Source organism: Pteronotus mesoamericanus, unplaced genomic scaffold, assembly GCF_021234165.1.
Source record: "Pteronotus mesoamericanus isolate MK-2021 breed Mesoamerican mustached bat unplaced genomic scaffold, CSHL_Meso_final contig_68, whole genome shotgun sequence".
In the NCBI taxonomy this organism is placed as follows: domain Eukaryota; kingdom Metazoa; phylum Chordata; class Mammalia; order Chiroptera; family Mormoopidae; genus Pteronotus; species Pteronotus mesoamericanus.
Window position 1 is genome coordinate 14,093,561 of NW_026555234.1, and position 21,042 is coordinate 14,114,602.

The following is a 21,042-nucleotide window of genomic DNA, read 5'->3' on the forward strand; positions in this document are numbered from 1 at the left end:
AAGCTGTGATATCATTTATACTTTAAAACATTATCTGAGATATACACTGAAATATTTACAGATGAAGAGTATTATGTCTAATATTTGCTTCAAATTATGAGACAGGGAAACGGTTGGGATATGGACAAAACAAGACTGGCCATGGTTAAAGATGCACGATATACATGGAAGTTCAATACACTATTCTACTTCTGCATACATTAAAAATTTTCTACAAAATGTATAGTTTCCCCACACACTGTGTGTGTGTGTGTGTGTGTATATATATATGTATCTGCCATCAAAAACATGTTACTGCCCATATGACATTGTGTTCGAAAATTGTCTTTTAGAAACAACCTCTAAGGGAGAACTGCATGGTGACAAAGAAATCATTTTTAGAAAATGATTTAATGTCACATCTATACAGAATAAACAAAAGCAACAAAAGGAAAAGCTTTTCAAAAGAAGCACACCATCAGGCAACATACATCACTACTCATGAAGAATACAAGTGTAAGATAAAGGTAAAAAAATTTTAAACCTAAATAAAATGTTAGAAAGCTTAACACGGTAGCCAATCATGTATACCACGCTACAATGGAGAGGAATGAGCCCTCTGAGGAGACTCCAAGAATATATTACAGAACAAAAGAGTCCTCCCTTTAGCGCATAACACATGTGTGGTAATAACTGTATAATTAACATTAAAAGGCCTCTCCCCCAAATAAATCACAACACACCCCATACATCATTCTTTCTAATAGTAACTGTCCTTTACTAAGATGTCAGTTTACTTCTATACCATATTTAAATGATTTAACATTTCACTTAAGATTCAGCACCACGTAACTAAAATCTGACCTTTGAACTTCAATGTTTACTGTGTATCTATATATTACAACCAAGAAACAATTCACAATAAAATGTTATTTAGTAAGTGTAAGAAGGTCTACTCTGGACTAATATAAATTTGAATGACTTTGAGACTCCAGCAGCAAAGGTCCCTGTCTTGTGGCACAAAACTAAAAGAGAAAGTGTCCATTTTTAAAGATAGTACTTACTTAAGAATGGTTTTTGCACTACTGCAGTCTTCGAATCGAATGGAGTAACCAACTTCCTGGCCCAACATCACATCCATTTCATCAGCAACTCTCTGAGCCACACTCATTGCAGCCACTCTCCTGGGCTGAGTACAGGCCACTCCTCTCTTGGGTCCTGGTAATGACCGCATGTACTCGACACACCACTGTGGAATCTATCAAATAATTTCACATTTAAATTAATTCTACTCTGCCTGCATATTAGATATATTTAACATAAAGTATTTTATCGTGTTTTAATAAGTGAACAAAAATTCAATTAGGCACACCACAAATTATGTATGACTCCAACTCGTAGGAGAAGGAGTGCTCTAAACCGAGGAAGGGTCATATATAACACTGGCGTGACATAACTGTGCTCCTGAGTGGGCGAAGTCCACTGAGGCTTTGCTGAATATGCTCTACACTGTATGCACTGGGAAAAACTCCAGCTTACAAAAAATTCTGAACAACAAAGGTTAGTTTCCAAAAATAGTCTAAGGAACTATAACAAGTCCCTATATAATTTGAGTTACAAAATGCAGGTGAAAATATAAGTCATATCCACTTGTAATTATAAAGCTGTTATCTTTCAATTCAATTCAAATTCGGTTTATAAGCCAGCAAAATCTAGGGAGAGGTATGCACAATGGCAACACCTTAGGTACCATACTGAAAGTCAATTTAGTAATTGTCCTGTCAGACTCAACAGGCCCTAGAGGAGCAGCACTTCTTTTGAATAAAGGAGGGCAGCCAAGGGGAAAGGAAGAGAAAACCAACATGCACAGGTTGGTTGGACTGCCATGACAACAGGGCATTTCCTCCCTGTTTTGTTATCAATAAAAGCTAACAGATCCTTTAATTTCATGGTTCCTCACCACCTTGGCAGGGGGGAGAACCATGGGGGAAAAAAACCTACGTGCTTACTTCATTAAGTGGAAATCCACTGATACAAAGACATTAAAAAACAAAACAAAACATGCATTTGGGGAGTTTTTTTTCCCTACAGAATTTGTACAGATACCTAAAGAATACTGATTGCTGTACTACTGCTACGTTTTAGTTCGGTTACTTCTGTAATTTGGGCATGTACTGTCACTGACAAATACCTGAAAGAAGGAAAGAACGCTTCTTCTCTAGGAACACAACAATGCGTATCTTTAAAGGATTTTAAATGAATAAAAATACTCAGCTACAAGAGAAGCGGCTCTCTGGGTATGTAAACCCACAAGCCAAAGTTTAAGCGGTTTTCTTGCAAGGCTTTATATATCTTTATTTCACCAAGCTTCTCACAAGTGCAAAGTGTAATTTATAAGACCAAACAAAATGAAATTCAAAAAATAAACATTCGCTGGTCAATAAAAGCTATTTAAATTTAATTCATAATTCTCAAAGCAGGAAGCTCACAGATTTTTAAATTCAGTCCAGTGAAATGGATAGCTTACTCCCCCACTTTAAAAAAAATATAAAGTTTTGGCTAATTTGGCAGTTTTGACCTTTTGATGTCAGAAACTTTGTACTTTTAAAATAACTTAGGATGCCAAACAACTAATAGATTTACTGTAGTAGGAAACTAAAACTGAACTATTTTTCAAAATATTAATTCCTAACAAAAATTCATCCTACGTTACCATGAACATTTTCTATTAAAAATATCTACATATTCCAAACCTAAAATAATTTTGCAAGAGTACACTGTTTAATATTTTTGCTTATCTCTAACATCTGGCTTAACAGAAGACAGATGAATTCTTTTATCTGCTTCTATTTTTAATGTGTTGCTGTATTTTTGTTTTGTTTGTAAGTGTACGAATAAAATTCTGGGAACTTTGAACCAGTTTCAAGGACTTTCAAGGGTTCCCAGGCAATATTTGGAGAACTGCTTAGTCAATCCATCTATTCATATTTCTAAGAATAGCACTGAGAAAGGAAGTAGGTCCTGAAATATGCAGGCTACTGGCTAGTCACACCAGGTATCAAATCTTCCTAAGCTATTCCTTTCTTTCAGCTACTCCCTTCATCCATTTGTGGCTATTTTCCTAAAAACTGATCCTCAACCCCATCTCTAAGTCTTATTGTTTTATACATTACCCTGTATGGTCTTATTCTTCTAATACTTATATCGAATGTCAGTCCTAACTCTACTTCCCATCCCTGACCTAGTGGTCATTTCTACTTGAAGAATGGTATCCCAAATTCAAGAAGTTCAAAACCAGAACTATTTCTCAGCTTCCTGCAAATATTTATCAATCCCTCCCAAGCCCCCTACTTAGTAAAAGTTAGCACCTTAATCCCGATCTACCCTTTATTCTACTGCTCTTCATTTTGTGACCTCCTACATGGTCTGTCGTAAACATTCTCGACAAACAGGACTTTTGTAAAAATCCTTGATATTCCCCTCCAATTAAAAAGCTCTGATGGCTCTGTCCAGGCGCCCCAGTTGGTTGAGTGTCACCCTGTACACTGAAAGGTTGTTGGCTCAGTTCCCTGTCGGGGGGCGGGGGGGGGGGCAACCAATTCATGTTTATCTCTCACATCAATATTTTTCTCTCTAAAAATCAATAAACACATCCTCAGGTGAGGATTAAAAAAAAAGTCTTCACAGTGGCCTTTGAGTTAAAAAACAAAACAAAAACACCCCTCTGAGGGCTTCCCCATCTACATTAAGATATATGAAAGCCCAACCCACCGTTCCAGTCTCACCGGTCCTACCTAACCGCTTCACCCTTCATATATAGGCTACACTCTGTCCAGGGCATTCCACGCTTTCCCTTCTCTAAACCCGAGCCCTTGCTCATACTGCCCCTTGGCTGTCTTAGCTTTAGTTTCTTGTATATGGATACCACATGGGCATATGTCTTTACTGAGTCTCAGTCAAAAGTTAGTCATTATTTGATACTGTTTAGAGAATTTCTTTTCTTTTCTTTCTTTCTCTCTTTCTTAATGTATAGATTACAAAGTACTTTAAAAGATTTTATTTATATTTGGAGAGAGGGGAGGGAAAAGAAAGAGGAAGAGAGACATCAATATGTGAGAAAAACATCCTTCGGTTACCTCTAGCTCACCCCCAACTGGTAACCTGGCCTGCAACCTGGAAAGTGCCCCCACCAGGAAATGAACCTGTGACCTTTGGGTCCAAGGGAAGACACTCAACCCACTGAGTCACGCTAGTTAGGGCGAGAATTTCATTTTTCTCATAGGCACAAAAAGATAACCCAAAATTGGCTTATTACTCTTAATGGTTTTGAATCTAAGTTCACTAAAAGTATGCTAAAATGCACGTGGATGAAATTTACTATTTAACTGTTTAGTATCCCTCTGAATCCCCCAAATGCTCTGCAGTCCTAAGTATCCAAGTATCTTAAATATCCAAACAAAAAACTTAAACCCAAATAATCATAAACCTCTTGTTTTTTAGTTGACTGGACCTTCCTCTACACTGCTACTACATAAACTCATCTCTGAAATAAAGTTAACCGTAAGACCACAGAGTAACAGTTATGAAATAAATATAATTTTGGCTGTGAGACAAAGGGGAAAAGCTAAATACTGAATCCACCTAAGGAGTCTACTATGCAACCCAGGAAAATTCACAAAACCCAAGACTCTCATAAATCTAAGCCTCATTTTGCTCATCTATAAGATGGTGACTAACAACTTCCCTGTAGAAATGCTGAAAAACTTAAATACATAACAAGTACATAGTGCCTACCTTTACCAATTAAATGGGAGTTGTTAATACTATGTAAATGAGATAAACTAGTTGAAATAATTATTACAAAACACTAAGTTTTAGAGTTATATCATTTCATGCATTCAATTTTTTAAAAAAATTTTTAAATTTATTTTTAGAGAGACAGAGAGGAAGAGAAAAAGAAACGCTGATATGAGATGGCATGCTTCTCATACATGCCTGAACCTGGACTGAGCCCGCAATCCAGGCATGTGCCCTGAGCGGGAACTGAACTAGCAACCTTCTTTGTTTTGTGGGACTACTACATCCAACCTAGTCACATGGGTCAGGATCACATGTTCCCTCTTTAAACTTCTATCAGGTGATAAAAAAGTTTCAGTTCTAACATCAACACTTAAAAAGAAAAATCATACTAAGGCTCAGACTTTCAAATATAAACGTGTATCATAGGTACATTATCATGGAAAACAGGACAGTAGAAAACACAACACATTAATAATTATTTCTGCCTAAGTAATCATTAAATTCAACTCAACACTTTCCCAAACTTTCTAAATTTCCTACAATGGCCAGGGACTGCTATTGTGTAATCGCCAAGAAATTTTTAACTGATGGGTCAGGCTCAAGCGTGTTAAAAATGGTTAACCTCAGTCACAGCAAGAAAATGTAAATTAAAGTCACACTAAAATACTATTCTTCACTATCAGATTTGTAAAAATTTAAGTTCAGTAGTACACAGTAATGATTTCCCAAACGTACTATCAGGCAATGCTCATGGAAAGGTAAACTGGTATGTTACCTATTGAAAGCTATTTGGCTCTACGTATCTACGTACCTACAAACAATCCTCTGACCCAGCAATTCCCACTTCTGGGAATGCAAAACCATGATTAGGAGCAGCCTAGATGTCTATACCATGGACCCAGCAAATAATGGCTCATCCATGTTTGAAAACTATCCTTGAGAGGGGTACTGGGTGGAGGCGAAGAATGGGGAAAAAAATCAGGACAGCTGTAAGAGCATAATCAATAACATATAATTTTAAAAAATAAAAGAAAACTATCCTGGATATATTACTAACAAGATATTAGTGTTTAGTTGTGTGTGTGTAGGGGGTACCTAGATGGATGGAAGTCATGAGCAGAGACTATATTTAGCTCTTCCATTTTTAAAAGATAATCACATGGTTTAAAACAAATAAAAACAAAGAAACAAGAATGACAAAAATGAAAACAACTCCAGTGATTCAGATCTCTCCACCCAAGCACTAGAAAACAAACCTCAGACCCCCAGTTCTGCACTACCCTCAAAGTCAAAATGGGAGGGAGAACATCACTCTGCCATCCTTAATGTGACAAAACCAGAAAAAACACCACTCTTTTCCCCTACAGACTCAGAGAAATCGGTATTCCCTACTGTATTTCCACTCTGAAATGTGCTAAACACCGAAGCAGCTATTCTTTAAGATGTCCTACCAGGAAGCAGACAATGAGAATGACCACCAGGGTCAAACAAACAACACTGAATATACTTAAACATTAATAAGATACCTAACATGTCATACAGTAACTCACCTGTGTTGTTTTGCCAGACCCAGTCTCACCAACCAGCACAAAGGACTGATGTCTAACCAGAATATCTGTAAACCTATCCTTGTATTCCCAAACAGGGAGCTGAAGCCGTTTCTTTAGAATATCATAGTATCGAGGAGTATGGGGTAAGTTGGTAAATGGATTAATGCACTGTGGAAGTGATGTGTGTCCTGCATGTCCGGTGTGTGTTGAATGCGCTGAATGTGTTGAATGTGTTGAATGTGCTGAGTGGGTTGAGTGAGCTGAATGGGAAGCTTTTAAAGGTGGTAATCCAGCACTGATAAGCATGGCATTAGTAGAAGCTCGCAATTCCTTCTCCTTTTCTTTCTCCCTCTCCCGCTCTCTATCTCCTCTATCTCGTTCTCGGTCCCGATCTTTAGACCGATCTTCTCGATCCCGGTCACGATCTCGATCCTTCCTAAAAAATAAATAAAAAGTTATATTAAAATAAATTTAGAATTCAGATTCTGAACTTCATGGAAACTGTTCACAGTGGTGTTTAAGTCACAAAGAAAGTAAATGCCCAACAACCAAATGAATAAACTGACATAAAGCTCAATGTCAATTATATAAGTACCAGAAGTAATGATAAGAACTTATAATTAAAGATTCTCAATGCCTCACCCATGAACATCCTTCCCCTTCTTGATGATGCCTCAAATTCTGTTAAGGGACTTACACAACCTTTAGCTATCAGATAACACAAGAACTCAGTCTTCTCCAAGTAAAATCTCTTCCTACTTAGAAGTTAAATACTGAGGGGAGGGGAGGAGAAAAGGTAGGACCAAACAGGCCAAAAAAAAAAAAGGATGGCATACAGACTTTGTCGCAGATGTCTTCAAGTTATATAAAAAGGTACTTTTTTACACTAAATGTTACACTATAAATTTATCAAAAAACACTGCTTTTGGACAAAGACAATTCCACCTCACATTATAATAATGTAAATAAAAGTTAAAGGATTACAGGTGAATTTTCCTAAGTTCTACTTTCCAACTCTTCCCCAATATTTTTCAATAGGCATATACCGCTGTATAAGAAAAACTAAAAACATTTTTTATTCTTTTGTTTCATTTACTCTTGCATGGTATCCTTAATAGCAATAGTAAAACATTGGAAATACTTTGTAAACCTATGTACACTTTGGTCACCCATTAAAGCATGTCACTGAACACTATTAAGTTGTTAAAAATTACGCAGATGTGCACTATATTAAACTTAGGCCAATTTTAAGTAGTCAATTCTAGTATATCTACCAGTTACTACAGATGATCGCTAGCACAGTAATAATTTTAAAATATTTTAGGCTTATTCATTCTACCAATCCAGTTTACTTCAGGCCAAGTCCTAAAGCAGACAAACTTTCCAAAAGATTTTCGGACCTAGACTTGAAATAGACAACACGGAGCTATGACACAAGTTATTAGACATGTCACTGCTCCTTATTCAGCACACACAAGACGTACAAATTTCCCAACACCTCAATCATGAGTAGCAGAGTGGGAAAGACTATTCATGCCCTGTAACAGCACACCAGCTGGGCAACAGTAACTCCCCTTGGTAAAAATACAGCTAAAATGCTAAATCCAACATGAAGAAGGTTAGCTTATTTCTGTAATTCCTCAATTAGAGAAATAAGCTAACCTATTACATTTGATCTTGTCCTTCCCAAAATGTTATTCCAAAGAATTTAAAGAGAAAAGCCTTACTATATACACACTTTTCACATATATAATCACTTTTATGTGTACTCTCATACATGTATCCCAGTGATCACCCTCTACAAAACCACAGGACATGTAAGGTAGGTTCAAAGTCTCTCATCCCATTGGCATAAAAAGAAAGGAAATCAAAGGAAAAAAGAACACAAAGGATAACCTAATAAACACACAAAATGAAATCTCACAATTCAAAACTTGAGCTCCCCAGCCTATCTTTGAAACATGCCATCAGTCATCCTTTCTCCTCTAATTCTGCCCCTGGTCTAAGGTGCTCATTAATTAAATAAGTAATTCAACTGCCCCAAATGTGAATGAGGAACAGTTTATAATGGGGTAGATAGAAATGGGCCCAGCAAAGCGAGAAGCACTGTAGCCACAAATGGTTCCAAGACTGGATGGTTTTAAAGATCACAGCACAAAAAAGAACTTTTAAAAGACCATCTGATCTAAATAAAAAGAATGCACGTTTCCAGCACTCCACTGCAGGGGCAGGGGCTGGCACACAAGACGACGAAGAACTCCTACATTTCTAGCACTTAACATAGGGACTTAACCTTTCCAAGTTATAAAATATGGGCGATGGAGTGATGGACAAAGTAAATCATATTATCATCTTGCTTTGTTACAGTAATACCTATACTAACAAAGATGTTTTTCAAGGGCCAATGAAGTACAGAATGCATTCTCAAGACACAATTATCTGGTGACCATGAAATAGGGGTAACTGATATAAAAGTAAAAAAAGCACTGAGTTGCATATCCGGCAAGGTATTTATTGGGTTAGCCAAAAAGTCTGTTCTGTTTTTAAGTAAAACTAAGACAGTTTTCATTTTCACCAGTAACTTCTTTATTGAACAATGTATTCACCATTCTGTTCTACTACCTCCTGCCATCTTTCAGACAACTTTGTAATTCTACCTTCCCAAAACTTATCCTTTTGAGCAAACAACTGTTCCAGGTGCCTTTTGCAATCTTCCAGGGAATAGAAATTTTTTTCCCCTGAGAATTAAGCTCAATTCACTAATCTGCAAAGTATTAATAATCTCTTACATTAAAATAAGAAAGCAAGAGGAAGGATGCAAAAGGCAAATTAAATCACCTCAAAATGTTGCTTATAATTCAAACCCTCTACCATCAACTGGGAAGGGAAAATAAAAACTAAAGGTAAGTTAAGGAGGGTGCAAAGCAACAGATTCATGAATAGGTGTAGGCTTGTGCACATGCAATTTTTTAAAAAATAGGCACTTTTATTATAAAGGAGTTTTGTTACTGAAGATACCAGTGCTTTATAATCACTTAACACAATAATGGCAGGGAGAGACAATGTTGTGACAGCTGCCTGAACTGTGGTTTTGTACTCTCCAGGCTCAATCCCAGCTCAGCACTTAAGTTAAACTAGAGGGTCACAGTTGTTTCTTTCCTTACCTATAAAATGTGGGGTATTTCAAGAATTAAATTAAGTACTGCTTATCATTCAAGGTTTTTTTAAAAATTTACAATATAATGTTAAAATTCCACACAAGAACTAAAATACTGCTCATGAAGATATAAACTCATCAAAATTAGAATATTTACCCAAGCATTGTTTTTATCTGGCAATCTCCCTTCCAGGAACTTCTCTTAAGGATATAAGTGTGCTAGTATGTACACACAAGATGTTCATTATACTTTTCACTTCCAGAATAATGAAGTCCCGGAAACTACCACAGCACCCACTGAACAGGAAATTGGTTAAAAAAAAGTTATGACACCCCTTCACAAATGAAATACTATGCAGCCAATAAAAAGGATAATGTATACCTATTCTATAGTTTGACATATTTCTGAGTGAATAGAAATAAAAAAATACTGAAACATCCCAATGATATTAAATATTATAGTTCATGTTTGTGAACAAATATTCTGAGATCTAAATAGAAATTTCATCAAACGATTAAAGACCAGGATAAAATTTTCATGGAATGTTTTACATTTTTGTTTAAATCTTCACATATGGACATTCTTGTGTTCCCCAGGGCAAATTACTTAACCTCACCGACATCAGAGGACTAATGAAGATGTGCTTATACATATGAAGCACCTAGAATAGTTTCAAGAGCACGGTATGTACTCTACAGATATTTTACTATTAGTATATTTGTTTCACATCTCCACAACTTCAGGAAAAGCTCTCATCAGGACGCAATACTGGAAACTATCATCAAAGTGAAAAATTGTTCTTATTTTCAAAAAGTTTTTCCCATATTTCAAAAGTAGGCTGTCTTTGGTAGTAATTATAGATATAAAAATTTGTGGGATGATGGAAAAAGAAATTAGGTCATTCTGTAACAGAAACCTTTAACTTTTCTACCTGACTCCAAAATAAAAATATACTAGGAGTAAATAGGTTATACAGGGTTGGCAAAGTAGATTTACAGTTGTTCATATGGCAAATACATTAATAAACAAGAACAGATTGTGTGCTTTGCATACTCACAACTGTAAACCTACTTTCCCCCCACCCTGTGTATAGTTTAAGAGCTTGAATGTGAGTGAAACCTCCAACTCTGTACTAGGGAAATGATACAGGCACGTGTGTCAGTGAAATTCACAAAACTGACAAGCCTACCCTCTCAGATAAAACCACCTAGGCTTAAAGTAGTTATTTGCACAATTGCATGACAGTCAACAAAAGTGGCTTTTTAAATTATAAAATACGCAGAGAAAAGAAAACCCCAAGCACCAATAAATGTGGTAAGCACACTGCTGAAGAAAACTAGTTTTATGAAAAATGATATTCAGGTGACTTAGAAATGACAATATAAATATACCTCCAAATAGATCAGAACTTGGGCTTTATTACAGGTAGATGCCATCTGTAACCAAAAGAATTATAAGACCACTACCACAGACCTCGAAAACCCACATTTTTAATAAAGATATTATTATAATATCTTTATAACAACAGATAGTCTCTGTTAGGGAGCAACCCATATACATGTCACAGGACCACTAATCCCAACAAAAACATTTAAATGTTGCACGCGCGCGCGCACACACACACACACACACACACACACAAATATGAATGATTCATTCCCTCCCAGGGTATTCTGTTCCAATCTGAACTCCTGTAAGAGGCGTCAATTGCATCTTAGCCAGGTAATTTATTTTTACTTCACAGGACCAGAGAACTAAGTGTTCCCTACTTTACCAACCCATCATAAATGGCATTAAAATAGGATGTAATGACTCCTAACTACAATCACAGTATGTGTGCTGAAATAGACAAAGCAAGAGACTAAGAGTGAAAATGTAAAGATCACGGTTCTAAATCCAGCTGTGAGCTGAGTAAGGTTGCACATGCCACCCAACAACTCTGGGTCTCCCTTTCTCATCCCTTAAGTGGAGTTGTCTACACTCTTTTAAAGTCACTTCCAGCTCTAAACAGTCTGTCCCTGTGACAAGTACCTGTAATACTCTCAAGTTCTGGTGGGGGGGTTGTAGCCTAAAAAGAGAGAAAACTAAAGTCTAACACGGTAAACTAAAAAGTTTACAAGATTAAAATTTCACATACTTCTGTTTCCTACATTCAATAAAAGTACACCCTAACCTACCCTAGCTTATACTAGGATAAGTACCCTAGGATACTAGGAAATCACACACAGATACCTGGAAATCAATGAGGGGCTTTGGGTGAACAAAAATTCACCAAAGTTACAGAGATGACCTGACACAGTGCTTGTGACCGTGAGCACACACAATAAAAATGATAAAATTATGCCAAGTATTTGGATATTCAGACTTTCGTGTTTTGCCTGAATTACCCAAATAAATATCTACTTCAGGGTGAAAACTCACACTGGACAAGAAATGATTTTGATGTTATATTCATCTGTACCTTTAAAGAAACGCTAAGAGAAAGGAATCAGAAACACCACCAGTCTCTATGTATTTCCACTCTCAATCTCCTCACGGGCGATATTTTGCTATAAATACTAAAAACTGTTTTTTAAAAAGGTCTTCTTGTTTCAAAAGCTATTTATGAAGGCAGGAGGGGTAGAAATCAAGAACTTACTGCAAAAAATAATAATAATGCCTTCTAACTCCTAGCCCAGGAATGCCCAACAACCACTATTTTAGCCAAAGCAGAAAATAAACGAGATGGCGGGAGCGTGGGCAAAGGGCGGAAGTTTGCTTAGTATCCACTTTGAAGTGTTTGAATGGACGGAGACATGCGCTCTCCCGCCAAAGTATGAACGCCGAGGCTCCAAACCACCAGCCTTTCTGCCCATCAGGTATACTCCACGTTTTCCTTTCTCCCAGCAGGCGCTCTACTCTCCCTTCCCCTGAGAACTCCTCGTCTGCACGCCTCTCTCCATTCCCGCCACCCCCATAACCTGCCAGCAAGAATCCACGCGCTTCTCTCACTTTCCGCCCTCTTCCTTTCTCCCGACTGGGCACCCAACCGCCCCCAAGGCCCTATCCTCCACCCCTCTGCCTGAGAAGTACCTGCAGCCTGCGGAAGGCAACACACCCGCCGCACCCTCCCTCATCCCCTCCCCCAGCCCTAGGCCTCACCCGGGAACCCGGGTGGCCACGAGGTCCGCGGTTTCCTCCTGCCCGCTCCTCCCGAAGTGACTCTTCCTCAGCTCGGTCGGGGAGGAGGCGTCCTCGTGGCCACGACAGGCCTCTCCACCATCCCGACTGGGCCGGGCGGAGGCCGCTCCCTGCGCCCTTACCCGGCCGCACGCCGGGAGTGGCGCCGCTCTCCCCGACCCGCCGCTAGTGAACCGAGCCCAAAAGAAAACAAAGGGTCGGGCTACGAGCCCCGCTCCGCCAGGCCAGCCCTGGCCTGCTCCCTGCCGGAACTCCAACAAAGCCCGAGCCGCTGCCTCGCGCCCCGGCCTGGCTTACCCATCGGTCCCCGCACGCTTCTTGCTGGAGGGGTAATCCTCCCCCAGGTCCAACCGGTGCCGCTTGGACATCTTCGAGAGAGCGATTATAAAGGAAGGAAAACGGCCTTATCGCTGGAGTCGACGGCAGCTACTTAACTCTGGAGGACCCCCACCCCTCCCGCTACAACAGCCTACACCGTGCGGCCAGAACCAGGAGCTAAAATGGCGGCGGCGACGAGGGCTGGGCCTGCGCGCGCGCTTCCGTAGCGTGATATGCGTGTGTGCGTGCGTGAGTGGTGAGCGCGCACGCATTGGAGGCGGGAATGCCAGACCCGCCCTACTTCCTTCCCGCCGGAGCTTTAGGGCACCTGAATGGCTGCTAACCTGGGTGTTCCCCTATGGCCTTCACGCCGTTCTAATTTAGGAAATGGAAAGAGGAAAATGATCAGTCCTAGATAGGAAATGCTCACCATCTGTTTTACTGTGGCATGAGGAGAGTCTCAGACGCAGAGTTTGAGAAACCAGGCAAGATCATCCAGCTGAGAAGGGGCAGAGCCAGGATTGGAACCCAACTTTTTTACAACTTCAGTTCTAGAACTTGAAGTCACGGACAGGACTCAATCACAGTGAAAAAACTGAGATGAGAAAAATATCAAAACTTGCTGTAACCCATTTATCTCTCTTTTTTTAACCCAATCTTGACAACATGCATGCAACCTATTAATGTTTTTTAATTAATATGCAATAGAGAACTGCAAAAATTGTCCTTACTGCCTATGCAAAAATTGGCAGTAAGGACATAATAACCTCACCTCCTCCCCGTGGTGTGCTTTTTTAATACACTTACACGGTGTTAACCCTAGCTCTCTACTCATTCTTACAGTAACCCTGCAAGATAGGTGCTCCTTTAAAGACGTGGACTCTAAGGCAGAGAGAGGTTAAGAAGTCACACAGCTGTTAAGGCTGTCCCTAAAGCCAGGGCAAACTTTGGGTGTAAGATGACTTAGGACTTTCGTGGACCTCTCCCCCAGACTCTATCTTCTGGCTCAGTTGCATTCATCTCCAGAAGAAACAAACAAACAAACAAACAAAAAAATGCATATCAAAAAGATCTGTTGGCCAACTCGAGCTGGGTGATGTATGTAGAATGGAAAATGAAGATACAGATGCCTGGGAAAGACCATACTCAGGTTCTTATCCAATCCTAAGAACTGCAATTGCCAAGGTTAAATATAACCTTAATATTGCAGCTGATAAAGAGGGTTTTTTAAAATCTTTGTACCAAATCCACATTCCAAGTCAGCACAAAGAAAAGTGAGTATCTTCACTTCTAAAATACAGCATAACTTTCTACCCTAAATGTATATTAACAGTATATTGACTTTTATCAGAGGTCATGATACATTTCATCATTGAATTGTAAACCTAGAAAAGGGTTTCTAGCTGATTTTCTCTTTTTACATCATTTTAAAATGAGTAAAGCTGAGCCCTAGGACATGTCCAAGTTCATACGGGTAGTTAGTGTCAAAGTCAGAATTAAAATCCAGATTTCACTCTAACTAATCCAGTACCAGGTCTTCAGGTTCCCAGTTTGAGGACAACTACAAAGTACTCGAAAGTTTTCGAGAAATGAGGGAAAAGGTTAGAATTCTACCTGCAGAAGTGCTCTAACCTTGGAGACATCAGCCTCTCACAAGTGGTAAAAAGACTTAGTAGAAAAGGAACTGAAATCAAGGTGATGAGACTTTTTCCTGGGGCCCAGTGTGTATCCGTAGAAAACTGTAATCAGTCGTGTTGTAACCTAAATGATTGAAGAGAGGCTATATTTACCAAAGTATAGTGGCCTTTCTGGAATCTACAAGGGGAACAAAGGGCCAGAACCTTTCAGAATGTTCACACTCCCTCTGACGAGGGTCAGAGTTCTGGGTCTAGGGGATCCACCCCAGATTTTCACCTAGAATGGTCCCTAGAATTGAAAAGAGCCATCCACCAGCCCCTCTACAGCATCACAGACCAGTTTTTCCTTCTGTCTGATCCTTCTTTCATGCCTTTCTTCCTGGTGTTGACCCTAAGACTTCCTTAATAAACTTCCTGTGCACTAATCTTTGCTTCAGAGTTTATTGTTCATGCAACCCAACCTTAGAAGACTTGGTGCCAGAAATGGTCCAAGAAAGCAGACACTGTGTTTGAATTTTGGAGTTGGCCACCCATTCCTGGCTGGCAATGACTCACTGGTGGCAGGTAGAAACATAGCTGCAACAAGAAAGCGGGGCAATCGTTAAACTTTCACCCACGGTGTACTGGGAAAGAGCATGCAACGTTGTCCAACTAGGGAGGAAATAATAACTATAAGAACATTGGAATTTGGTTGGATCTTGCTAAGTGGGCTTGACACTTTAAAGAGAGATAATATAAGTCTGAGAGTGATTAATCTACTATTCAAAGCTAAGTATGAAAGCCAAAAGACTGCCAGGGGAGCATATAAACAGGCTCTCTTCTCCTACCCGGGGATGACAGAGAGAACTGATGGCCATGCCCAAGACTTAAATATAACAGTTAGCAGAAGGCCAAGTGGAAACTTCCAAAGAAGATTAAATTCTCCACTTAGGTAGGCGTGGTATGTCAAGGTTAGGGCCCTGGTTGGGAAAGAGTGGGCCTCTGACACATGGGATGGGGGCACGTAGGTTGATAGACCTAGAAAAACCCTAAATCCCCTTCCACCTGGTGAGCCTGCCAAAATGTGCCACTCCTCCCTATTACAGGCTAGTTCTCCTTCCTAGAGAGATAATCCAAGGCCTCCTCTCTGCAGGATAAAATGCAGTTTTCTCAGGATACACCCCAACTTCCTCTGCCGACCACCAGGCAATAATTAGGCTTAAGTCACAATACAGGTTATTCCAACGACTTCCTAGGGCTGATAACATTGGAAAACAACCACAGAGAAATTGTAGGACAGCCCCGACTGGTGTGGCTCAGTTGGTTGGGCATCATCAGACAGTCCTGCAAAGTGAAAGTTCACTGGTTCAATTCCTGGTCAGGGAACGTGCCTGGGTTGTGTGTTTGCTCCCCATGGGGGCATGTACAAGAGGCATTTCTTGTCTCACTGGTCGACATTTCTCTCTCACATTGATGTTTCTCTCTCCCTTTTATTCCCCTCTCTTCCCCTCTCTCTAAATAAGTAAATTAAAAAGAAGGAGGGAGAGGGGGAGGGAAGGAGGGGGAAAAGGGGGAAGGGGGAGGAGGAGGAGAAGGACCTTGCTGAGAGGTACCAGCAGGAGCCAGGAAAGTATAAATGGGAGTAAACTCTGAAGGTTCTGGATAAAGAAGGGAGGAGGGAGGTGGAACACAAAGTTAAATAAGGGAGAATTGATCAATTTGGGAGTTGTATTGAAGGATACAGGATTTAACATACACAAGAACCCCAGGCAATGGTGTGAACACACTTAAGATGTCATCTAAAAGTGTGCCAAAAACAATGGCCCACAGTAACTAAGTTAGGGTAGGGATGCCAGAGTTTCAGTGGTAAAAGGGGATTAAATAGCTTAAGGAAATGAATGTGCTAGAGTGGAAATACTTATTTAAAGGTGGAAAACACAGCAGATAAATATATTCCACAGGAAAGTTCAGAAGATGTACCACTTAGCAAGTCAATAAGAAATTTTCTGGTGAGGGAGGTGTCAGCATCACTCAGAAATTCAGCAGTGGCTCTCCCCGTAGTCCAGGGTTAAAGATAGAAGAAGTCATTTCAGAGCTGGGCTGCTTAAGAGCAGTAGAGGTGATAGGATTCTGTAACATAGAGGTCACATGGCATTTAAACCTCAGAAGTAAGGTGGATGCTACAAAGTGTCAAGGAGGCCGGACCCATAGAGGTAATAGAGATGATAAATGGAACATGGCCTCTAGGGCAAAATGAATGGGCAGCCACCAAAGCAAGTCCTCAATCTGAAGGACCAAAATAAATCAAGAATGAATTAACAAAAGGTTGAGAGCAATTGACCCAATGAAAACTTGTCCAGTTTCTGGACTTGAACCATAACAAAAACCAAATACTGCACACTGGGTAAAACAAAGCAGAAGGATGTATTCAATGCAAGGATTTTGACCTACAAGCTGGGGCACTCGTGGCTACTGGAGAGATGAGTTCTGAGTTGCTCAAAGACTAGTAAAGGGTTTTATGGGGAAAATACAGAAGTTATTAGGCTTTAGTTGATTGGTTGCCTAGTGATCATCTTCCTTATTTGGATGAGGGCAGCTGAGTCAAGGAACAAGAAAGTCCAGAGACAGCGTGAATAGACTTGACATTTAGAAATTGGCTGGAGTCCTTTGCTGATTTTTGAGAAGAGCTATAAATTCCTGCAACTTAGGTAAGGTTGAGCTTTATTTTTCTGTAATACACCTGCATGGGCCAACTCCATTTTGTCCCCGACATAAGTGACTCCATTTTAGTTTTGGTTCTACAACCAGTTTTTGGACCTGGAATACATTGATTAACATGTTCCTAGGAGCAAGGAGCCTGCAACATCATAGCACTTTCCCTCCCCACCAACCGGGCTCTGCACCATTAGGGTTCACGTATAATAACAGTGGATTACAGCTGAAAGAGCTGTAAGACACAGACTATGAGGAAGAATTCTTAGGAAAACCCAGCTTGAACAGAAGAGAGTAAATGGGGCACTAGAGGAATTTAAAAGCTCCAGCACCTTCAGTTACGGCAAACATTAAACACAGTCTACTTGCTAGCCAGATTAAAATAAAACCTCATTAACATAAAGCTTAAACGTTGACTTCAGTTTCTATTACCCAATACATTCTGCAGACTTCCAACAAAAAATTACAAGGCAGTCTAAAAGACAAGAGAAAACATTGTCTGAAGGACCAAGCAAGTGATAGAACCAGACTCAGATACGATGCAGACTTTGGAATTAGGGGTCAGATTCCTGATTCCAATCCAAGTTCCAGTCAAGTTGGAATTGGAATCAAACAGAACATTTGAAATAACTATGATTAACATGGTAAGGGTTCCGGTGGACAAAGTAGATAAGGTACAAGAGCAGATGGGTAATATAAGTAGAGATATAGAAACTTAAAAAGAAAGCAAATGTTAAAATTTTAAAACATTTAATAGAAATGCAGAATGCCTTGCAAAAATATGAAAAGATCCTTAGGAAAAAAGGAAGTGATATCAACCAGAAACTCAGATCTATGAGTAGAAAGGAAGAACATTGGAGAAGGAATAAATGAAGGTAAAATAAAATCTTTTAGTTTTCTTATTCTTAATTGATTAACAGATAACATTTTATTGATAAAGTAAGAATAGAACAATATATTGGGTGATTATAGCCAATGGGTAAGGGAAGTGAAAGACAGCAATGTCTTAAGCGATAAATGAGAGACAGGAATTGGGATATTCTAAGCAACCTGTATGCATAGTGTTATTTAAAGATGAACTTAGATAAGTTAATATGCAAGACAATCGCTAATTTTTTTAAAGTATAATCGATCTGCTAAGAGACAAGATAGGCTGGAATCATATAAAATGCTCAATTAAAACTAGGGAAGGCAGGAAAAAAGTGAAAGAAGGAATAAAGAATAAATACAATGAATAGAGAACAGTTGCAAAATCAACCTCGGGAAACAAACAAACAAGCAAAAAACACAAACAACTCACTTACAAAAATGGGTAAAGGATTTGAATAGACATTTCTTCAAAGAAGATACACAGATGGTCAATACACACATGAAAAGATAGTCAATATCACAAATCATTAGGGAAACGCAAAGTAAAACCACAGGGAGAACCCACTTTTCCACTCATTGGGATAACTGTTATAAAAAACAGACTGTAAGTGTTGGCAAGGATGCGGGGCAATTGGAACACCAGTGCTTTGCTGTTGGGAATATAAAATGGCATTGCCACAATGAAAAGCAGTATGATGAGGCCTCAAAAAATTAAATATAGAATTACTATATGATTCAGCAATTCCACTTTTGAGTATACAGCCAAAAGAATTGAAACAGGAACTTGAACAGACATTTGTATACCCATGGTCATAACAGCATTATACACAATAGCCGCGAGGTGGAAACAACTTAAAATGTCCATTGACAGATGAATAGATGAAGAAAATGTGATATATACATGCAATGGAATATTATTTAAACTTAATAAGGATATGTACGGCATGGGCGAAACTGGAAGACATGGTGCTGAGTGAAATGAGATGCTGCGAGCTCTGGGATGGATGGTGGTGGTGGTCGCACAGCAAAATAAAGGGATTTACTGCACTGAACTGTGTGCCTAAAATGACTAAAATGGTAAATTTTATGTCATATGTAGTTACGCCATTATAAAAGTGGAGGAAAAAGGGTAAAATTGGTTGCCTCCCTTACAACCTAAAGGATGGATTGTGGTAGTCCCCATCATACCTCCATTTAATTGACCAGTCTGGCCTCTACAAAATCCAGACAGATGCTGGAGAATGGCAGTGAACTACCATACACCTAACCAAGTAGTGCTCCCAATTGCGACGGATGTGTCAGGTGTGTTCTCTCTGCTAGAGCGGATTAGTATGAACTCACACACATGAGCATGGCCAATGCTGCAGCAAATCCACTCTTTTTCTATCCCTATCAAAAAGAATGTGAAACAATTCACATTCTTTTGGCCTGTGCAAGACTATCCATTTACAGCCTTGCCCCAGAGCTGTGTTAACTCTGGTGTCCTCTGTCACGACATAGTCTGAAGGGACATGGACCCACTGGGCATCTCACAGGATGTCACACTGGTCCAGTAAAATGATGACATCATGCTAAATGGACCAAATGAACAAGAAGTTGCCAGGAAGTTGGAGACCTTGCTCTCTTGAGACAGATGAGCCTTAAAAGATTCGGATGTCATTTTTTTAGAATCCAGTGAACTTGGGTATGCCGGAACAGCCCATCCAAAATAAAGAGAAAATCACCGCATCTTGCAGCTCCCATCATGAGCGAGGCAGCACACTGCCTGTCTCATAGGCCTCATCAGGCTCTGGAAGCAACATCTGCCAGAAGTACTGCTGTAACTCACACCAGGTGACACAGATGGAGGCCATTTTTCAGTGGGGTCCATAGCAGGAAAGGACTCTAAACAGGTCCAGGCTGCAAGGCAAACAGCTGGCTTCCTGTACACAGCCCAGCAGACCTTACAGTATTAGAGATATCAGTGGTAGAAAAAGATGACATGTGGATTTTATGCAAGCCCCCATAGGAGAGAGACAGTGTAGATCCATAGAGTTTGAAGCCATACCAACTGCAACAGAGAATTAACCGCTTTTCAGAAAAACAGCTCTTGGAGTATTACCAGGCCCTGATAGAGACCAACGCCTCACCACAGAACGCCAAGTGACCATGACACCAGAACTACCCCTCATGAGCTATGTTCTGTTGCATCCTCCAAACCATAACGTGGGGGTAGACTCGGATAGAAGAGGTGCACCTAGGATGGAGAGTCAGTAAGACCAGGGGCAGAAGCAGGCTTGAAGAGCAGATAGCAGGCAGGTAGCTCAAATCATCCATCCACCACTGCTACACAGCAGTTCTCTCTCAGCTCTAGTGGTGTGCTCAAGCCAACTCATGAGAACTCATTGCTAAGCCTTCAGGATGTTGACATCATGTTAGCAGTTTGAAATTGACCATAGTGGAAGTATTTACATCATGAAAATTAGCTAATGCTACAAATTAGACATTTTTCTCCTTTCCAGAAAACCGGTCGTTAAATATTTCCCAGCATGTCACCACTCAGCTCTTACTGCATGGGGAGATCCTTGATAATCAGTTGATGTAAGAGGAAAATCCTGGAGCTTGATGCACAAATGGCTCTACGTGGTTTGTTGGCATGAGCAAGAAATAGATGATGGCTGCCCTGCTGCCCAACTCGGCCTGGTCTTGAAAGACAGTGGTAAGGGGAGTTTCTTCCACCTGGTCATCCACTTTGTGTAGAAAGAGAAGTCCCCTGAATTTAGAAGACACAGGGACTCTTGGGCAGTGCTGAATAGCTTGGCCATCTGGTCAGGGGTCTTGGAAGATTGGGGAACAATGAAGACTAGGATAAAGCCATGT

At 39.9% G+C, this 21,042-nt stretch overlaps 1 protein-coding gene across 1 annotated transcript in view; it reads right to left on the minus strand.

The window, feature by feature from the left end:
- DHX15 (DEAH-box helicase 15) overlaps window positions 1-13,177 on the minus strand; it is a 52,968-nt gene extending 39,791 nt beyond the window's left edge. Inside the window, exons 1-3 of the mRNA XM_054581996.1 lie at window positions 12,965-13,177; window positions 6,330-6,765; window positions 1,044-1,237 (exon numbers count right to left, since the gene is read on the minus strand). Coding sequence (XP_054437971.1) covers window positions 1,044-1,237; window positions 6,330-6,765; window positions 12,965-13,035 — 701 coding nt within the window. The 5' untranslated portion in view covers window positions 13,036-13,177. The remainder of the gene's footprint in view (window positions 1-1,043; window positions 1,238-6,329; window positions 6,766-12,964) is intronic.
- Between the last annotated feature and the right edge of the window lie 7,865 nt (window positions 13,178-21,042).